Consider the following 19,450-nt stretch of genomic DNA (forward strand, 5'->3'; position numbering starts at 1 on the left):
CCTTCCTGTTGACGAAGGCACCCAGCTGACCCGCTGACACCTTGATGGCCACTTGTGTGCAGATGATGGCACCCTGGACGTGGGGGAACCCAACAATCGCTGCAAAGCCTCTGGCTCGCTCAGCCTGGCTGGCCTTGTCCGCATGATAAAGAATAAAGGTCAATACCTGCCAGAACAGAGCTTCTGTCGCCAGCTTGTCGCAACTGTGGACAGCTGATTGGGAGACTCCACACAGATTCCCCACTGACCCCTGGAAAGAGCCAGAGGCATAGAAGTTGAGAGCCGCTGTGACCTTCAGAGCCACTGGCATGGGGTTTCCACCCACACAGTAGGAGCTGATCTCAGGCCCAATCGTCTGACAAATGGAGGTCACAGTCTCACTTGAGAGGCGGAGCCTCCTTCAGCTTTGCACCTCAGACATATTGAGATAGCTGCATCACTGCCTGTAAACCCTGGCAACAGGATAGTGGCATTTTCTGTGATCCCTTATGCCTTGGGCTTCCTGCTGGTCCTGCGACCCTTGTGCCTGTGCCTCTCCTCCCACAGGTCCCTCCCCTGGAAGCTGCACTGGGACACCTAGCCTCCTCTCCCTTCTGCTCCTCTCTTCCTTCTCAGAGGAGGTGCCACCAGCAGAGAGCACAATCCCCATTACCTAGCTGCCTGGCACCTGGAAGGGTCCACATGGTCTGAATCCTCCAGAGGCCTTGAAGACACCAAAAAGTCCTGAAATGAAGCCTGGAAATGCTAAGAATAAAGCCCCAAACAGAGATGAAGCTACCAAGTACCAAAAGCAACCAGCAGCAAACTATCTCCAAAAATCCTCACTACCCACACTGGCAATGCTGCTGACCCTTTTATCCCACCCTTGGACGAGTGCATGACTATGTCAGACACTCACCTGACATCATCACGCGCTATTTTATGCTCGAGCGGGTTGGGCGCATGCCCGCCCGCTCAGCGAACAATTCTGCCCATGTAGTGTGAACTAGAAACATACCTGCCACCAGATACAATCTCAACTTTGCCTAAGAAAGATCAGGTCCTTGACTACTATAAATTTGTCTCATAAAATAAATAATTTGTAGTTAGTTGTTCAGAATATTACCTTTAGGACCACAAGTTGCACATCAGTAAAACTAAGACTTCTCAAAACTGACTATGAAGCTCACCTCCTGAACTGAATTGAGGGTCTGCTGTATGGTTGCGCAGCAGATAGCAAGCAATGGACTGACAAGCTATAAATCCAATTATAGGTGAAGGTAGAAATCTGCATCCTGAGGAGCTCTGCAAATACAGAGAGCACTTAGTAAAAACCATGGCCCCTAACAACAGGACAAAGAGCAGTACCTTGCGCCGAAGACTGTACCCCACAAATTAAATGAGATAAACTAGTTAGGAGATTGATTTTTGGCTGCGTAGGAGTAGAAATCTTTTAGTTCTACAGCCACAAGACATATTACTTCTGGACACGCTACCTAAGTAATCTGTGCGACCACCTTTTTTGGCTCGAGAAACTTGTTTAGAATTACAAGGTCTCAATACTGGCCTGCAGAGTGCATTAAATGAATTGCTTTTGAAAAAAAAGAAGTTACCAATCTATATCCTGTCCAATAACACATTTAATATGAAAATGCAAATTTCCATTGAGATGGAAAAGAAAATAGGAAAGGAACATGAGAAGAGGAACAAGCCATTACGCTTCTCAAGCCTGTTCTGCACATAGTTACACCACGATCTATATGTCAACTTCATCTAACCTCACAGTTCTGTAACCCTTAATACCCTTGCCCAACAAAAACCTACCAATCTCAGTTTTGGAGTTTTCAGTTCACTCAGCCTCAACAGCTATTTTTTTGGGTGCGTGGTGTGTATCTTCCAGACTTTCATTATCCTGTGTGTGAAGGAGTGCTTTCTGACATTATCCTTAAATGGTCTAGCTCTAACTTTAAAGCCCCCATGTTCAGGGTTTCCCAACACCCCTCCCTCCCAGAAGAGGTTGTTTTGCCCCATCTGCACAACAATCTCTTCCATCATCTCAAACACCACAATTAGATATCTTGTACATTAAAGGGAATACAAGCCTAGTCTAGACAGAAACCTGACTTCATAATCTAACTCTTTTACCCCTGGTGATATAATTCTGCCGAATCAGTGGTGCACCCCTGCAAGGGAAAAGAGAAAGGGAAGGGAGGGAAAAAAAAAGGGGAAAGAGAAGGAAGGGGCAGGGGGTAGAAGAGTGGGGGAATGAAATAAAGGTTCAGACTCCTGATTGCTGTCCAAAAACACTGGTTAAATTATAGAAGCTGGATATCAGATGAGGATAGGATCAGATGTCCTCCAACCGCTCAACAGCCTACACACAGTCTAGACTTTGAAGAATGGCCACTTTGGTAAGACATAGATCATCACTGGGCTTCCACAGAATCAGACCCTTGGAAGAATTCAACACATTTAGGAAAGGAGATGGGTGTGAGAAAATTGATTTAAATGAGAGAGGAAGAAAGAAAAAAGCAACTTACCTGCAGAGCTGCCTTTATGTGTATTCCATCCCGGATAACAATGTAATATGAAATCTGTAAGCAAACATTCTGAAGGAGAACTGTACACAGCATCAGGAATGCCAATACGTATCCATTACTAGTAAATTCCCAGAAACTCACAAAATGTATTCCCTGTGTAAAGTGAGAATATAGAACAGTATTTAATTGACTACTAAAGATGACCAATGTCTCTTCACAGGCATATGCATACATTTATGCAAACCAACATTGTTTTATATAGACAGTCAATTTTTGGATCCTCATATCTGCGTGTCCACATTTACTGATAATAATCAGGCCATTCAAACTTCCACCAGAGAACTCTGCTGTGCTGAAATTTAGTTCCAGGGCTCAGCAGATAAATACACAGGTGTTCTTAGTAAGAGGGAGATTAGAGGCAGTAACACCACCAGCAAACAGACAGCACTGTCACTCATCCTATCCAACCTGAACACTACACAATATGAAGAATAGGAACAATGCTCAAACAGCTCAATTTGCACTGACTGGGTTTGGACTTTTTTGGGAGGAAAGAATGAAAATTGAGTTTTCAGGTTTTCTGGACAATAACTGCATGAAGGACAGAATAAATTGAGTTTTTAACAACTTTCAGAGGAAGCTAGTGATGGAATTGTAGCTATCCAATCCGGTCAACAATGGAAGTTATGGTTTCTGAATAATTTGCTTGTCTAATAACTTTTCTTAAAAAACAATTACTAACCACTATCAATGTCATGGAGCTATTAATGTATATATTATTGGAAAATATTTTTCTTTTAAAATAGGGGTTTAGTCTGTGGGTGTATCTTAACTGGATTAAAGCCAGCTGGTCTGAGTGCTTTGATGTTACTAGTTTTGAGATGTAAGAGAGGTCGAGTGCATTTGCATTTTTTGAATAGAGCATTCAAGAAGTGGAGTGAAATCTGGCACCGAGCTAGCAGAGACCAAGCAATACCTTTATATTACTAAAAATATTGGTACTATGAAAGGGGTTTTATTGTTAGAGAGGTGTAGTTCAAAGAGACTGGTAATACAATGAGAATTTACATTCAATGAGCTATGCTAGGTATATCAGACAACAGTTTTGTGTGTGGGAGAGGCAATGTAAGGTCAAAGCAGTTGTAAGCCTCCAACTGTCTCCACAGGAACTAAAGTGAAAAGAAGCTCATTTTGAAATCGTAAGGTGAAAATGTTTTGCCTGGTGTCTGGTTAAGTCTATTGGTTGCTGTTGCCTTAATGGAGATTAGTTTGGGAATTTGTTAAAAGTTATGATAGTAATAATTTGTAGCCATGTGTATATATTTAACATGTGAAAATTAATAAAATGTTTTATTTAGTTTAATATAAAACCTCTCAAGAACTGGTGGTCTGATTCCTGAATTTAAAGTTGCATCTCAACCATACCACTTAAAATTATAGGTTATGACAGTTGTTTCCTTCTGGGATTTTTAAATAACTCAGCTTTACCGAAAGGCTGTCTCATAACAATCAGAGAGCTCTACTGCAATCACTAAATGCCTGGAAACAAAAAAAGATGAGGAGAGATTGCAAAGTATCACAGAACTATTTGAGGTCCAAAAATGGCTACCACGAAGTTGAATTCAGCAGTGCAGCATTCCAACAGGTTCATAAAGTCTTAACAAATAGGAGCATGAGGAGGCTATTCAGCCCAATAGCCTGTTCCACCGTTCAATAAGATCATGGCTGATCTCACTGTAGCCTTAACTCCACTTTACTGCCTGCCTCCCTTAACCTTTGACTCCCTTCAAATCAGAAATCTAACTCAGCCTTGAATATATTCAATGACCCAGCCTCCGCTCTCTAGGGCAATGACCCTCAGGGAAGAAATTCTTCCTCATCTACATCTTACTATGAAACTGTGCCTCTAGTTCTAGATTCCCCCAAGGGGGGAAACATCCTCTTAGCATCTACCCTGCAAGCCCCCTCAGAATCTTATATATTTCAATAAGGTTACCTCTCATTCTGCTAAACTCCAATGAGTATTGGCCCAGCCTACTCAACCTTTCCTCATACGACAGTACCTGCATCCCAAGAATAAACCCAGTGAACCTTCTCCGAACTGCCTCCAATGCAAGTATATCTCTCCATAAGTAAGGAGGTAAAACAGTACACAGAACTACAGGTGTGATCTCACCAATGCCCTGTACAGTTGTTGCAAAATTTCCCTACTTTTATACTCCATCCTCTTTGAAATAAAGGCCAACATTTAATTTGCTTTCCTAATTACTTGTTGTACCTGCATACTAACTCTTTGTGATTCATGTACAAGGGCACCAAATTCCTCTGTACTCTAGCATTTTGCAGTCTCTCTCCATTTAAAAAATATTTTGCTTTTTTATTCTTCCAACCAAAGTGGACAACCTCACACTTTCCACATTATGCTCCATCGGCCAAATTTTTGCCCAGTCACTAAGCCTATCTATATCCCTTTGCAAACTATCACAACCTGCTTTCCTATCTATCTTTGTATCATCAACAAAATTGGCTACAATATGATCATTCCCTTCATCCAAGTCATTAAGGTAAATCGTTAATAGCTGAGCATTGATCCCTTTGACACTCCACTAGTTACAGTTTGCCAACCCGAAAATCACCCATTTATCCTGCCTCTCGGTTTCTTGGTAGTTAGCCAATCCTCTATCCACACTGATATATCACCCACAATGCCATGAGCTCTTATCTTGTGCAATAATGTTTTATGTGGCACCTTATCGAATGCCTTTTGGGAATCCAAATACATACATCTACTGGTTCCCTTGTTTGTTACATCTACAAAGAATTCAATAAGTTTGTCAAACACAATTTTCCTTTCAAAAATCATGTTGACCTACCTCCATACTCAACTATTCTAAAGCTCTCTTTGTTAATTGTATATAAGTTGTGTTTAATTGGACACAGATCGTGGGCATTAACTAGGGATTCATAAAATCCCCATAAATAGACACAGACTCAAACTGTGATTGTTGGGTTAGACGATGCATATTTTTCAGATGTATCTCTGTAAATAAATGCAAAAGTGTGTGATTGGCACCCATCCAGCATCTTCAACATCCACACGTGACCATTAACAACGCACCGTGGCAGCACTGTGAACCATTGACAAGATGCACTGCAACAACTCACCAAGACTACTTCGACAGCACCTTCCAAGCCCACGATCTCTACCACCCTAGAAGGACTAGGGCAGCAGATGCATGGGAACACCACCTGCAATTTCCCCTCCAAGCCACACACTGTCCTGACTTGGAACTACATCGCCGTTCCTTCATTGTCGCTGGGTAAAAATCCTGGAACTCCCTTTCTAGCAGCACTGTGGGTGTACCCACACTACATGGACTGCAGCGGTTCAAGAAAGTGACTCACCACCACCTTCTCAAGGGTAATTACGGATGGGCAATAAAAATGCTGGCCTAGCCAGCAATGCCAGCTTCCCATGAAAGAATGAAAATAGTCTGGCTTTCTGGAAAGGAACACTCCTGGCCAGGCTCTTTGATTCTCAATAAACATGAGCTCATCCAAATTCTGTTACCCGTATCCTAACTCACACTGTTCCATTCATCTAGCACCATTGTGCTTGCTGACCTACGCTGGCTCCCATCTACTAAAGCCACAATTTGAAAATTTTCACCCAATGTTCAAACCCTTCTACGGCCTCACTGTTCTTCTTCTCTGTAACCACTTTCAGCTGCATTTCTTCAACTCTGGCCTCATTTGAATCCCCTACATCCTTCACTCAACCATTGGTGACTGTGCATTCAACTATCTACCCTTAAGCTTTGGAATTTCCTCTCAAAAAAGGGTTTGTGGTCCTTTTTCTTGAGTTTTTGTTAAATAACTAAGTGGTTTGTTAGGGCATGCCATAAGGTATTCAAATCAATCACATTGCATGGGGTTGGAGGCAAGTACACATCAGACTGATATGGGTGGTAAGTTTACTTCTACAAAAGACATCAATGAAAGGTTGAGCTATTATGACAATCTGGTAGATTTCATGGACATTTTTTCTGCCCACAAAATATCAGAGTTATTGAACTCAATTTTATAACTTACTGTTAAAACTCACAACCTCTGGGTTGCTAGGCTTTTGCATGACCACTATATTATCATCACTGAACCAGGCCATATGGCCAGATTTTAAATTGTAAGTATGGTTAGTTCAGAAAAATATACTAGGACCCTTACCTTCTCCGGTTCCTTTGACTCAGCAGACACAAATCTGAGAATACCATCAATGCAGAGTGGCCCACCTAATCCTGCTAGGTCACCTATAACCTTCAAAACTGCTGCTATCAGGAAAGGCCCCCCAAAAGCCTTGAAATAAACCTTTCCTAGGTCTCGCGATCCTGCTGTTCCTGAAGGTTTATTTTCCTAAAATTAATAAAAATCATTTAGTTCAAAGTTTCATCCTCCCTTAGAAATAGTACACACAATTATCTAGGTTCGAAGGATTTTATAGAAACTTACTTACCTTTTGCTTATCATAATACATCTTTAATAAATCAAAATTTTTCTGCGCAGTTTCTTCCTGAAAAAGGAAAATACAAATATAAGATTGGGCAATTTTAATATTTAGACTGCCAACACCATGGTTACAAACACAGGATAAAAGCCCTTTAGTCAAGACATCCAAGGGTGGCAATGGATCCACACTCAAAACCTCCCAGGATGGAATTTTACAGCCCCTTTGCAGCAGGGGCGGGGACATAAAATGCGGCGAACCATTCAAAAGTCCACTGACTTCAGCAAGACCAGGAAATCCCGCTGACAGGAAGGGCCATAAAATTCCGTGCCAGGATTGGGAGCATTGAATACAATGAGAAAAATGATTAAATAGTCAAAGTTGTCAGATAAAAAGAAAAACGTTTTAATTTCACCTGTGCATAACATCTCAAAATTTCAATTTTTTTTTGTTTTAAATGCTCGAGGTTTACATTTTTACTAATAGAATTCCTGCTACACATATGAACTGACTTATCCAACAAGAATAATACATTCAAATGATGGTGCCAACAAAACAATTAGCACAATAAGATGGAAACATTTAGAATTTAAAAAATAAAATTGACCTTAGCACTCGGGGTTAGAAAAGGCTAAACACAGCCAGAAAGTACCTCAACTTGCCCGGAATTACATTTTTGCACCAACTCCAGTAGAATTTTAAAAAAACTTATCAACTGTTTTTACATCAAATGTATATAATTCCATTTTTGTATTATGCATGAACTTTTCTAAGACAAGTTCTCTAACAAGTACTAAATAATAAACAACCTGAGGGAGTCCCCCTAGATCTTCCATCTTAATTGGCTCCTGATAACCACTTTTTAAAAGCCATGAAATCCACCTAGGCAATAAAACAGAAGACACTGTTGTAATGAAGGCAAACATGATAGCTAACACTTACACAGAAGAAGCTCTCACAAACATTAAAATTATATAAACAACCAGTTATACATGGCTTTTGGTAGTTGGGTGCTATAGGAATGTTGACCAGGGAGAATCACAAGAACCTCTTGCTCTTCTTTAAAGAGTTCCCATGGATTCTTTACACCCTCCAGAATAGACAGACTGGGCCTCCGTTTACTGCCTTATCCAAATGATTGTTCCTCTGGCAATCTAGTATTTGCTCAGCATTGCATTGAACTGACAGTCTAATAATGCATGAAGACCTGGAGCAGGTTTGAACCCACAGCCTTCTGACTCAAAAGCGAGAGCAAATACTTGCCTTTTTTGCAATAATCTGATTTTCTGTAATGCAGTAGGCCTGACAATTAAGAAAATAGAAATTAATGTGAATTAATTTGGGATGTAGTCTCTGCTTCTGAACAAGTCAGCATAGATTCTTGAGACTTAGTAGATAACAGCACACATGATATTGTGATGAAATGTCACAGATTCAGTCTCTGCTGAATTGACGGCAGTTTGGGTGCTATAATTGGCCCAGGGCTCCCTAGGCTATAGAGGGGATGAAAAAAATTTAGTCATACCTTTCAAAAGGTTCAAAGGACTCAAATATAGCACCTCCAAGAATGGAGCACACCTTAGGTATTACACTGAAGTTTGAGCCTGGATTATGTACTCAAATCTCCAGAGTGGGATTTCAAACCACAGCCTGCAAACCAAGAAGCAAAAGTGCCACTACCTAGCCAAGATTGACAGCTTAAATAACTAAAATGCAACATTAAAAAAAAACTGAAATAGGCATTTCTTTTAGGTTTGAACGCTATTTCCACAATAATCACATTTTTTTAAATTCCCTATTATTCTGGAACAATTTTGATCTTATTATTCATCATAAAAACTGTCTTCACACTGCAATCCAGTTTTGAGAGCATCTTCAGAGGATTCCACTAAACATCAGCCATTAAGCTGTGGACAACAAATTTATTTAGAAAATATCGTGTATCACATATTTCCTTACGTGTATGTAATCTGTGACAAAATATTGACATAAGGTTGGTGAAATTTGTTTTCTGGGTCTTGTAGTTCTAAAGGTGGGGTGTCTCTGGAATACCCTGGACAGAAGTAACCCTAAAATAAATAAATTATGTATTAGTTCAGCATAAAACTTGACAATTACAAACAATTTTTGTCATCTTTCAATAGTATGCAAAAAACTTCTCAAATGCTTTGTAATAATGGCCCATAACTTCTGTGGAGTGGCAATCAGAGCCAGGTTGCCACTCCACTCTGACTTACCTGTAAATATGCTCCCCAGCATACTTTATAGTACCCCTGGAATCAACGCCCCGGAGTTCGGGAGTTGTGGGCCAGTGTATTTGGGAAGTCTGAATATTCACAAAATACTAATGCTGTGAGATCAGTTAGGACAAAAGACATTGTCATGACAAAATGTTCTGACCAAATTGGTGGTTTTCCCCAAAGAAGTTTTAAAAATACTTTTTCCATGAAAAGAGTGAATTATGCAATACATACTTACATGCGTGCAAACGCACATATAATCCATTTAATTACACATATGTTTTTTATTTATATTTAATTTATGAATCAATTTAACCTATGTCCCCAAAAGCTACAAGGAAACAAAATACAAACTTACAAATATATGTACATACGAATTAGGAGCAGGAGTAGGCCACTCTGCCCCTGGAGTCTGCTCCGCCATTCAATAAGATCATGGCTGATCTGAGGTTAACCTCAAATTCACATTCCTGCCTACACCGATAACCTTTCACCCCCTTGCTTATCAAGAATCTAACTATCTCTGCCTTGAGGATATTCAAGGACTCTGCCTCAACCACCTTTTGAGAAAAGAAATCCAAAGGCTCACAACCGTCTGAGATAAAAAAAGATTTTCCTCATCTCTGTCCTAAATGGGTGACCCCTTATGTTGAAACAGTGACCCTGAGTTCTAAATTCTCCCACAAAAGGAAACATCTTTTCCAAATCGATCCTGCCACGACCCTCAGGATCTTATATGTTTTAATCAAGTCACCTCTTACTCTTCTAAACTCCGGCAGATACAAGTCTAGCCTGTCCAGCCTTTCCTCATAAGACAACCCACCCGCCCATTCCAGGTATTAATCTAGTAAACCTTCTCTGAACTGCTTCTTATCCATTTACATCTTCCTTAAGTAAGGAGACCAATACTGTACACAGTACTCCAGATGTGGTCTTGTATCACTGAAGCATAACCCCTCCACTCTTGTATTCAATTCCCTTTGCAATAAACAATATCATTCTATTAGCTTAGTAAATTATTTGCTGCACCTGCATACTAACCTTTTGCAATTCATGCACTAGGACACCCAGATCTCTCTGCATCTCAGAGTTCTGCAATCTCTCACTATTGAGATAATATGCTTTTTTTTTTATTTATCCTCCCAAAATGGACAACCTCTCATTTTCCCACATTATACTCCATTTGCCAGATCTTTGCCTACTCACCTAAACTATCTTTATCCTTTTGGAGCCTCCTTATGTCCTCATCACAACTCACTTTCCTATCTGTGCGTCATCAGCAAATTTAACAACCATACTATCCAGTCCCTTCATCCAAATCATTTATACAAATTGTAAAGAAATAACACCACCATTACAATCCCACGTAAAACATTTCTATATTCAGTCAATTTGTAAAGACCGCATGGAAGGTTACATAAAATACGATCTATCAAGTAATTACATTCTGTGTTACAGTTTTCTAACGAAATCCACATGTGACAGTTAAGGATCCAAGGCCTTTAATACCCTCAAACTTATATTGTTCTTGTAAATGAGCCAGCTGATCCAAAACATTAACTCTTACCAACCCAAGTTCAAGCAGGATTTAATGCAAACATACATACGAACTAGGAAATTCAGAGCACGAGTAGCCATTCGGCCCCTCGAACCTGCTCCATCATTCAATAAGATCATGGCTGATCTGATTGATCCACATTCCACCTATCCACAATAAACTTTGACTCCCTTGTTAGTCAAAAATCTATCTACCTCTGTCATACAAATATCCAATCACTCTGCCTTCATCGCTTCCCGAGTGGGAGTTCCAAAGATTCACGACACTTTAAAGAGAAAAAGATTTTTCTCATCTCCGTCTTAAATGGGAGACTCCTTATTTCTTAAACTGTGTCCCCTAGTTCTAGTCTCTCCCACAAGGGGAAACATCCTTTCAGCATCCACCCTGTCAAGCCCCCTCAGGATCTTGTATGTTTCAATAAGATCATTTCTCAATCTTCTAAACTCCAATGGATGTAGGCCCAACCTGTTTAACAGTTTTAAGACCATGCCCACTAAGTGCTGCTGTAATAGCCCAAAGTAAATTTGTTTAGTACAACATGCTTTAAAAAAATTACCATAATAATCTGGATTTTAAAAAATGATGCAATTTTTGTTTTAAATTGTACTTAAGGACTTACCTTTTTAAAAAATATGCTGAGTTCCAGAATGAGAAAGAATCCATATATTGAAACCAAGATACAAACTAGAAGAAAAGTCAAATCACTGATGATGAATTTCTGTGAATATAGCTGATACACCTTGAATACATTAATGCTAAAGGCAGCAGGCCAGTGGAAGATAAAGAGCACCAAAAGCATGGGTGCATTTGCACTTTCAGCTACATCATAGTAGATGATTGAAAGAAGACAAGAGGCTAGTTGTGCTGCATCGGGTATATAAATAAATGGTCTGTCAAACTTTGAGTACAACTGTGACAAAATGCCATCTCCTAAACAACAGGCAGATATAAAGATGTAGAAGAATGTTAATATCCATCGAATAGTGTGCCGTGGAAAATGAATCCAGCCTCTCAAGCCACTATCAATATGAAATGTGGTAATGAATCTCCGTCTGCACTTAATCACAATAAGGCCAACAAGAGAACAAAGCACAAATCCCAAATGTACAAGAAGGTTTACACCTTCAGTGAAACAAATTTCTTCAATGAAAGCCACTTCATTTGGTTTAAGACTATTATTTTTGTTGGCAAGGCCACAGAACACATCAAAAGCATCTTCCATCCTGATTACTTCCTTTCGATATTCTTAATCGCAATTCTAGTATTGTAGCTTCTTCTTTTAAGTAACTTAGTTTAACCTGTGAAAAGAAGAAAGAAATGGTTAGTCAACTGAACGTTGGTACACACTGCATTTCAGTTTCTTTGTAAATTGAAGTAGCATAAACTTTTTATTAACTGTTGAAGGGAGCTATAGTCTAGCAGTGAATTCGTTATCTTTAACCAAGTCATTCACTTAGCTTCTCAGTTATTTTATACCCTTAATGTGGTCTGTGGTTGGACAGCCTTTCAGTTACTTGTTGTATCTTTAATACCAAGAACTAAAGTTAAATGAGGTCACTGAAGGCTCACAGATTCATTCAACGAAACAATTTTAAACAGGAACTGAGTCAGCTGTTGATTGCATCATCCTGAATTCTTAGCATGTATCATGTGGCCTTTCCAACTACAAGAAATTAGATGTATCATGCTAAGAAACAATGAAGATCTTAATCATTCACATTAATCAACTAGAAAAAAATGATAAATATAATGAGGAGAATGATATCTGTATTGAAGTTTTCCACAACTCTGTAATGATCTTTCATTCTTTCACTATATGACTTAGTGGTCAATGTTCATGCTTAAATTGATCTGTAGTTATACAAGATGAAAACTTCTAACTAACCACAAAGGCTTTAGTTGGAATGGAAAAGGTGCAGAATTTGAAAGTTTACATGACGTACAATTTAGTGTAGGAAATTTGAAGAGAATTTTTTAATTGTTTCTGGGTTAGGGAGTGCAAACAAGCAAACTATGATTAAAATAGGCTAGGTTTCCACATCCGCTATCTCAGTATTGCTCATCAGCTGTTGAGTTAAATTTATGAATGAAGAAATTCATAAGGTAATACATACAAGAGTGGCTTCAGACATAGAAAGTATACAATAGCTAATGACTGGAACAAAGGAAATGCTAAAGTTTATATGGTAATAGAATTCAATAAGTAGATACTGTTATGTAGATTAGGCTTCACAACATTTTATTTTACAAAAGGAAAGCAGAGTTATGAGTCAGTAACAGAGCAGAAGGGCTCCAATGATCTTTTGAAATGGATATGCAAATTTCAATAGCTCATCAAATAAATCAGGGGTTCCCAAGCTGTGGGTCGGAGTTTTGGGATGAGATTTTGAGGTCGTGAGCTCTGAGGCAGAAATGACGGCCGTGAAGCTCAAGCTGAGTTTTGACAGCAGTGAGGCACCTTTAATGTTTGTGTTTTTTGCTGTCTGTAGGTGTGGCTTAATCATCTGTTCACTGAGACCCAACTCCTCTTACATCCACAGCCTGTAAAAAGATGGGTCTTCACTTTTTTCAGGGCAAACCCAGCTGTTTCACCCACAACCCCCAGCCGGTCAACCACTCACCGCCCCAACAAGTCTCTAAACCTTGCCCCCCCACCCCCAATCCTCGACCCCTACCACCATCACACAAAATCTGAGGCATTAAAATGGGGTCACATTGAGGGGAAAGTTTGGGAAGCACGATGTAGATACTGTTAGATGCATTGTGGTACTGGATTGGCTGTTTATTCATCTTCTGTAGAGTTATATGGCAATAGCCAAAGGACATAAAAAGGAATGCTTATCAAGTGACGTTTTGATTTTCATATGATCAGGACTATCATCATATTTTTTGATTTTAGGCACTCAATGTTAGCATGAGGAATAGCACATCCAAATTAAGAATGAAATTTCCTCTACTCTAACAACCCCTGGAAAACACGACTTGCTGTATCACTTCTCACTGAAGAATGATTGAAAGATTGATTAGTGTAAGAAATGTATATGCAACATGGATTTCTTCTGAAATCCTACTTGGTGCAATATTGGGGGAGAATTGAGGACATATAATTCCAAATATTCATGGGCAGAATTTTCCCCCCGTCGGGGGGGTTGTGTGGGGGCGGGAGCAGTTGGGTGCGGACCCGATCGGCACCCCCAATCAGGTCCGCACCGCCATTTTACGTGGGCAAGCCAATTAAGGCCCGCCCAGCGTGACGCACACCCGGAAGCGCTGTGCGCTCCCTGTGCGGGCGGGGTGGGGGTTGCCTGTGTTGGGAGTGTGCTCTTTCGTGCATGCGTAAGTTTTAAGTTTTAATAGTTCAATAAAGTGTTGAAAAAATTTTTATGACATGTCCCCTCATGTGAAACTGTCACATGAGCTGGGACATGTGCATTAATTTCAATAAAAATATTTGAGAAAATTTTAAATCATTCGTGAAACCTCATCCTGCCCGTAGATGAGGTTCCATGAAAAATATGAAGGCCACCCGGGCTCTTCACCTGCCCACCAGCCTTAATGTTGGACGGGTAACTCCGTTAATTATTTTAATTGTTAGTTAAATGGCCTTAATAAGCCTTTGACAGTTCGTAGGGCGTGCAGCCGCGCGGTGATGTCAGGACACATGCCCGATGTCACCCCGCGTCACTTTACGCCTCGGCAAGCAAGCCCCGCCCCTGCTCGCTGAGCCAAAGATTCTCCCCCATGTTTCACCTGAATTATGATTTCTCAATGCAAGTACTATTTTTTTATATATTATATGCACAGCTTCATTGTGAGCACTTTGTTGCTGATCAGCAATGCATTTTTTATATCCTACCAACTGAATCTTCATCTCCTGTCCCCAAACCTCTTATTTCCTCTTGTGGGTCATAGGAACATGTAGGGCCATAGGACTTAGGAGCAGGAGTAGGCCATTCGGCCCTTCGAGCCTGCTCTGCTAAAGGATGCATAAAGTACAAAATTATTAAATTAATTTACAAAATCATGCTGATTAAGCAGCACAAGTGAATCTAAACTACAGATAAAATTAAATAAAACCTTACCAGCTTTAAACCTTTCTTTTTAATTAGTTGAGATATTGACCTACAGGATAAGGCCTTCTCTTTGGATATTTGTATGAAACGCATACCTACATAATATTTTAAAAATCTCATTGACAGTATGCTATCTGCCAATACAGGTCATTATTTTAAAAAATTTTCTAAGGCCAGGCACTAGCTTTGCTTCTCAGGAACCATTGCTTCACTGAAAACATGTACAACGAAAATCAACCAGCACAGAATGCCAACTGATAAACAAAACTGAGGCACAATGATCAATATAGAGTCACCAGGAATTATTCGTTTTCCTCTTACAATGAGAGCTTGATGATAGTTTTGAAAGGGAAAAGCAGAAAAGCATGAAGAAGCATCTAAACTTGGGTAATTTAAAGAATATATGGATATTGGGAGAATTTTGTTCATGAGGATTTGGCTTAATGGTGTCATGGCAAACATGCATCCAGTACAGTGCTGCAAATATGACTGCTGCCAACAAACCCAGAATCTACAAATACTGCTACATAAATAACTTGCCTCTATTTGAAGTGAGGGGCATTTGTCGAGTGGGTAAATACATTGCCTGTTCTTTGAGTAACAAATTTTTTAGTAAAGCTGTTAGTATTGAAAGGCAATTGCTTTCATGGCTCATACCTGATTCACCATGGAAGGAAGATGAAAGGATTGTAATGGCCTATTCAACTGGCAATTCCCCTGAACCTGATTGTTATGGACAACCTGGGGAGGGAGCAGGCATGTCACTTAAGATACTAATGACCAGAGACTGAACCTTTTGCTACCATCCTCTGCAGTGAGTGCACATGGAATTGATGTCTTCTGAGACACTGTCAGAGAAGCTCTGCATCCGCAGACAATGCTCCAGCAGGGAAGCAACTATGTGATGACCATTTATGTGAGATGTTCCATGAAGACTTAAAGCCCAATCTGCTTTTGCAGGGCCTCATCAGTAGAAATAAAGGTGATGACATTCCTCAATTTCCATGGCACCGGTTTCTTCCAATCAGACACTACAGACCAACGTTAACATCAACCAAGAAGCTGTGAAGTCCAACATTTTATAGGTGAAATACAATATCTTCTGCAAGGCATTTGACTTTGTTAACTACAACATATTCACTGTGCAGCAAGAAAAAAGATTAATTAACCTTCCACTGGATTGCTGGCTTCCCCAAGATGTAGGCAGTTATCAATGGGACCCATGTATCACTGAAGGTTCCACTTCAGGAATCTGACATTCACTGGCAGGAAGTGTCATTACTTGCTAAATGTGCTAATTGTTTGCAATGCCCAATTAGGATTCTGGATGGAAATTCAGAGCTTCGAGAAAGCACTCATAATGCCTTTGTCCTTCACTCCAACATCCATGGCTCATTAAACAGGAAATGTCAAGGACAAGGGGTAAAAGGCCCTATCTACTGAAGCAGTGGCTGATGATGCCAATCTACAACACCAACACACAGCACAGGACCAACATAGCTATGTACAAATGGTGACCACCCCAGCAACCTACAGTATGTCTTTGATAAACAAGCAAATATTATAGTGATACTCTGCATATGACACAATTTTGTCCATCAGGGAGGGCTCGCCCAAGACTTGGCAGACAAGCTGCTCATGGAATCGGATAATCCTGACCCAATGCCCTTAGCTCATGAATAGCCGTCTCCTGGGTGAAAGCACAGTAACAGAGGTCAACTCGTGGTTCAGCTGTTTGATTACCCCCATCCCAACATGGCTGCAGGGTGACCAAGGATGGAAACCGAACATCCAAGGTATTCAATATTTAGGAAGGACAGGCAAATAGGGAAAGGAGGTGGGGTAGCACTGTTGGTAAGGGAGTATATCAATACAATAGTGAGGGAGGATATTGGCTCAGAAAATCATGATGTGGAATCCGTTTGGGTGGAGATAAACACCAAGGGACAGAAAACATAGGTGGGAGTTGTCTATAGCCCCCCAAACAGTAACGGAGAAGTAAGGGAAGGTATTAATCAGGAAACTAGAGATGCATGCAGTAAGGGTACAACTGTAATCATGGGTGACTTTAATCTACATATAGATTGGACAAACCAAACTAGCAATAATACTGTGGAGGATTTCCTTGAGTGTGTATGTGATGGTTTTTTAGACCAATACATTGAGGAACCAACTAGAGAGCAGGCTATCCTAGACTGAGTATTGTGCAATGAGAAAGGATTAATTAACAATCTTGTTATGCAGGGTCCCATGAGGAAGAGCGACCATAAAATGATAAAATTGTCCATTAAGATGAAGAATGAGAAAGTTGAATCCGAAACGAAGGTCCTGAATCTAAATAAAGGGAAGTACGAGGGTATGAGGCTAGAGTTGGCAATGATGGATTGGGGAACCTTACTAAAAGGGTTGACAGTGGATAGGCAATGGCTAATATTTAAGGAATGTATACATGAATTACAATAATTATTCATTCTTGTCTCGCGCAAAAATAAAACAGGAAAGGTGGCTCAACCATGGCTTACAAAATAAATTAGGGATAGTAATAGATCCAAAGAGGAGATATATAAAATTGCAGAAAAAGCAGCAAGTCTGAGGATTGGGAGCAGTTTAGAATTCAGCAAAAGTGGACAAAAAGATTGATCAAGGAGGGGAAAATGGAGTATGAGAGTAAACTTGCAGAAAATATAAAAACTGACTGTAAAAGCTTCTATAAATATGTGAAGAGAAAATGATTAGCAAAGACAAATGAAGGTCCCTTACAGTCAGAAATGGGGGAAATTATAATGGGGAACAAAAAAATGGCAGAAGAATTGAACACATATTTTGGCTCCGTCTTCACAAATGAGGACACAAATAATTTCCCAGAAATGTTAGGGAACCGAGGGTCTAGTGAGAGGGAGGAATTGAAGAAAATCAGTATTAGTAAAAAAATGGTGCTAGAGAAATTATTGGGGTTAAAGGCTGAAAAATCCCCAGGGCCTGATAATCTACACCACAGAGTACTAAAGGAAGTGGCCCTGGAAATATTGGATGCATTGGTGGTCAGCTTCCAAAATTCTCTCGACTCTGGAGCTGTTCCTACAGATTGAAGGGTGGCAAATGTAACCTCAGTGTTTAAAAAAGGAGGGAGACAAAAAACAGAGAATTACAAACCAGTTAGCCTAACATCAGTAGTGGGGAAAATGCTAGAATCTATTATAAAAGAAGTGGTGACAGAACACTTGGAAAGCATTAATGGGATTAGACAAAGTCAGCATGGGTTTATGAAAGGGAAATCATGCTTAACTAATCTACAGGAGTTTTTTGAGGATGTAACTAGTAGAATAGATAAGGGAGAACCAGTGGATGTTGGGTATTTGGATTTCAAGAAGGCTTTTGATAAGGTCCCACATAAGAGGCTAGTGGGCAAAATCAAAGCACATGGGATCGGGGGTAATATACTGGCAGGATTGAGAATTGGTTGGCAGACTGGAAACAGGGAATGGGAATAAATGGGTCTTTTTCTGGATGGCAGACTAGTGGTGTACTAATGGTAGTGAGTTGTGAGTAGGATGCAAGGAGGCTCCAGGGCGATTTAGAAAAGTTGTATGTGTGGACAAATACATGGCAGATGCAGTATAACGTGGATCAATGTGAAATTATACGCTTCGGTGTGAAAAACAGAAAGGCAGAGTATTATTTAAATGGTGATATATTGGGAAATGTGGATGTACAAAGGGATCTGGGTGTCTTTGTACACCAGCCAATGAAAGTAAACAGGCAGGTGCAGCAAGCAATTAGGAAGGCAAATGGTATGTGCATTGCAAGAGGATTTGAGTTCAGAAGTAGGGATGTCTTATTGCAGTTATACAAGGCCTTGGTATGACCACACCTGGAGTATTGCATGCAGTTTTGGTCTCCCTACCTAAGAAAGGATATACTTGCCATAGAGGGAATGCAGCAAAGGTTCACTAGGCCGATACCAGGGATGGCAGGACTGTTGTATGAGGAGAGACTGATTCAACTGGGCCTGCGTTCACTAGAGTTTAGAAGAATGAGAGGGGATCTAATTGAAACGTATAAAATTCTAACAGGGCTAGACAGACCAGATGCAAGGAGGATGTTTCCTCTAATTGGGGAGTCTAGAACCAGGGCCCACAGTCTCAGGATACAGGACAGGCCATTTAGGACTGAGATGAGGAAAAATGTCTTCACTCAGATGGTGGTCAATCTGCAGAATTCTCTCCCACAGAAGGCTGTGGAGGCCAGGTCACTGAGTATATTCAAGAAAGAAACTGATAAATTTTTGGATATTAGGAGCATCAAGGGGTATGGAGAGAAAGGGGGAATATGGCGTTTAGAGGATCAGCCATGATCATATTGAATGGCGGAGCAGGCTCAAAGGACCGAATGGCCTACTGCTGTTCCTAGTTTCTATGTAACACTTCACCCAAGCCCCCAAAGATCCAACAGTGAAATGGAGGGGCATATGGAGTGATAGTTCTGTGGATTGATCCCTGTGGTGATACTAAAAAAGAACAAGCAAGATTTAAGCAAACAAATGAACTTCTGTTGAATAC

General features: G+C 40.2%; 1 protein-coding gene across 3 annotated transcripts in view; it reads right to left on the bottom strand.

The window, feature by feature from the left end:
* LOC144679688 (ATP-binding cassette sub-family C member 9-like) overlaps positions 1-19,450 on the bottom strand; it is a 311,571-nt gene that overhangs the window by 239,890 nt on the left and 52,231 nt on the right. For all 3 annotated transcript variants that reach the window (XM_078540318.1, XM_078540317.1, XM_078540319.1), the window contains 6 exons: positions 11,438-12,116; positions 8,980-9,089; positions 7,830-7,902; positions 7,030-7,086; positions 6,744-6,929; positions 2,520-2,672 (listed from right to left, as the gene is read on the bottom strand). In XM_078540318.1, the coding sequence (XP_078396444.1) occupies positions 2,520-2,672; positions 6,744-6,929; positions 7,030-7,086; positions 7,830-7,902; positions 8,980-9,089; positions 11,438-12,040 (1,182 nt within the window). In that variant the 5' untranslated portion in view covers positions 12,041-12,116. The remainder of the gene's footprint in view (positions 1-2,519; positions 2,673-6,743; positions 6,930-7,029; positions 7,087-7,829; positions 7,903-8,979; positions 9,090-11,437; positions 12,117-19,450) is intronic.

The sequence above is a fragment of the Cetorhinus maximus genome, chromosome 4 (genome assembly GCF_964194155.1).
Source record: "Cetorhinus maximus chromosome 4, sCetMax3.hap1.1, whole genome shotgun sequence".
Lineage (NCBI taxonomy): Eukaryota > Metazoa > Chordata > Chondrichthyes > Lamniformes > Cetorhinidae > Cetorhinus > Cetorhinus maximus.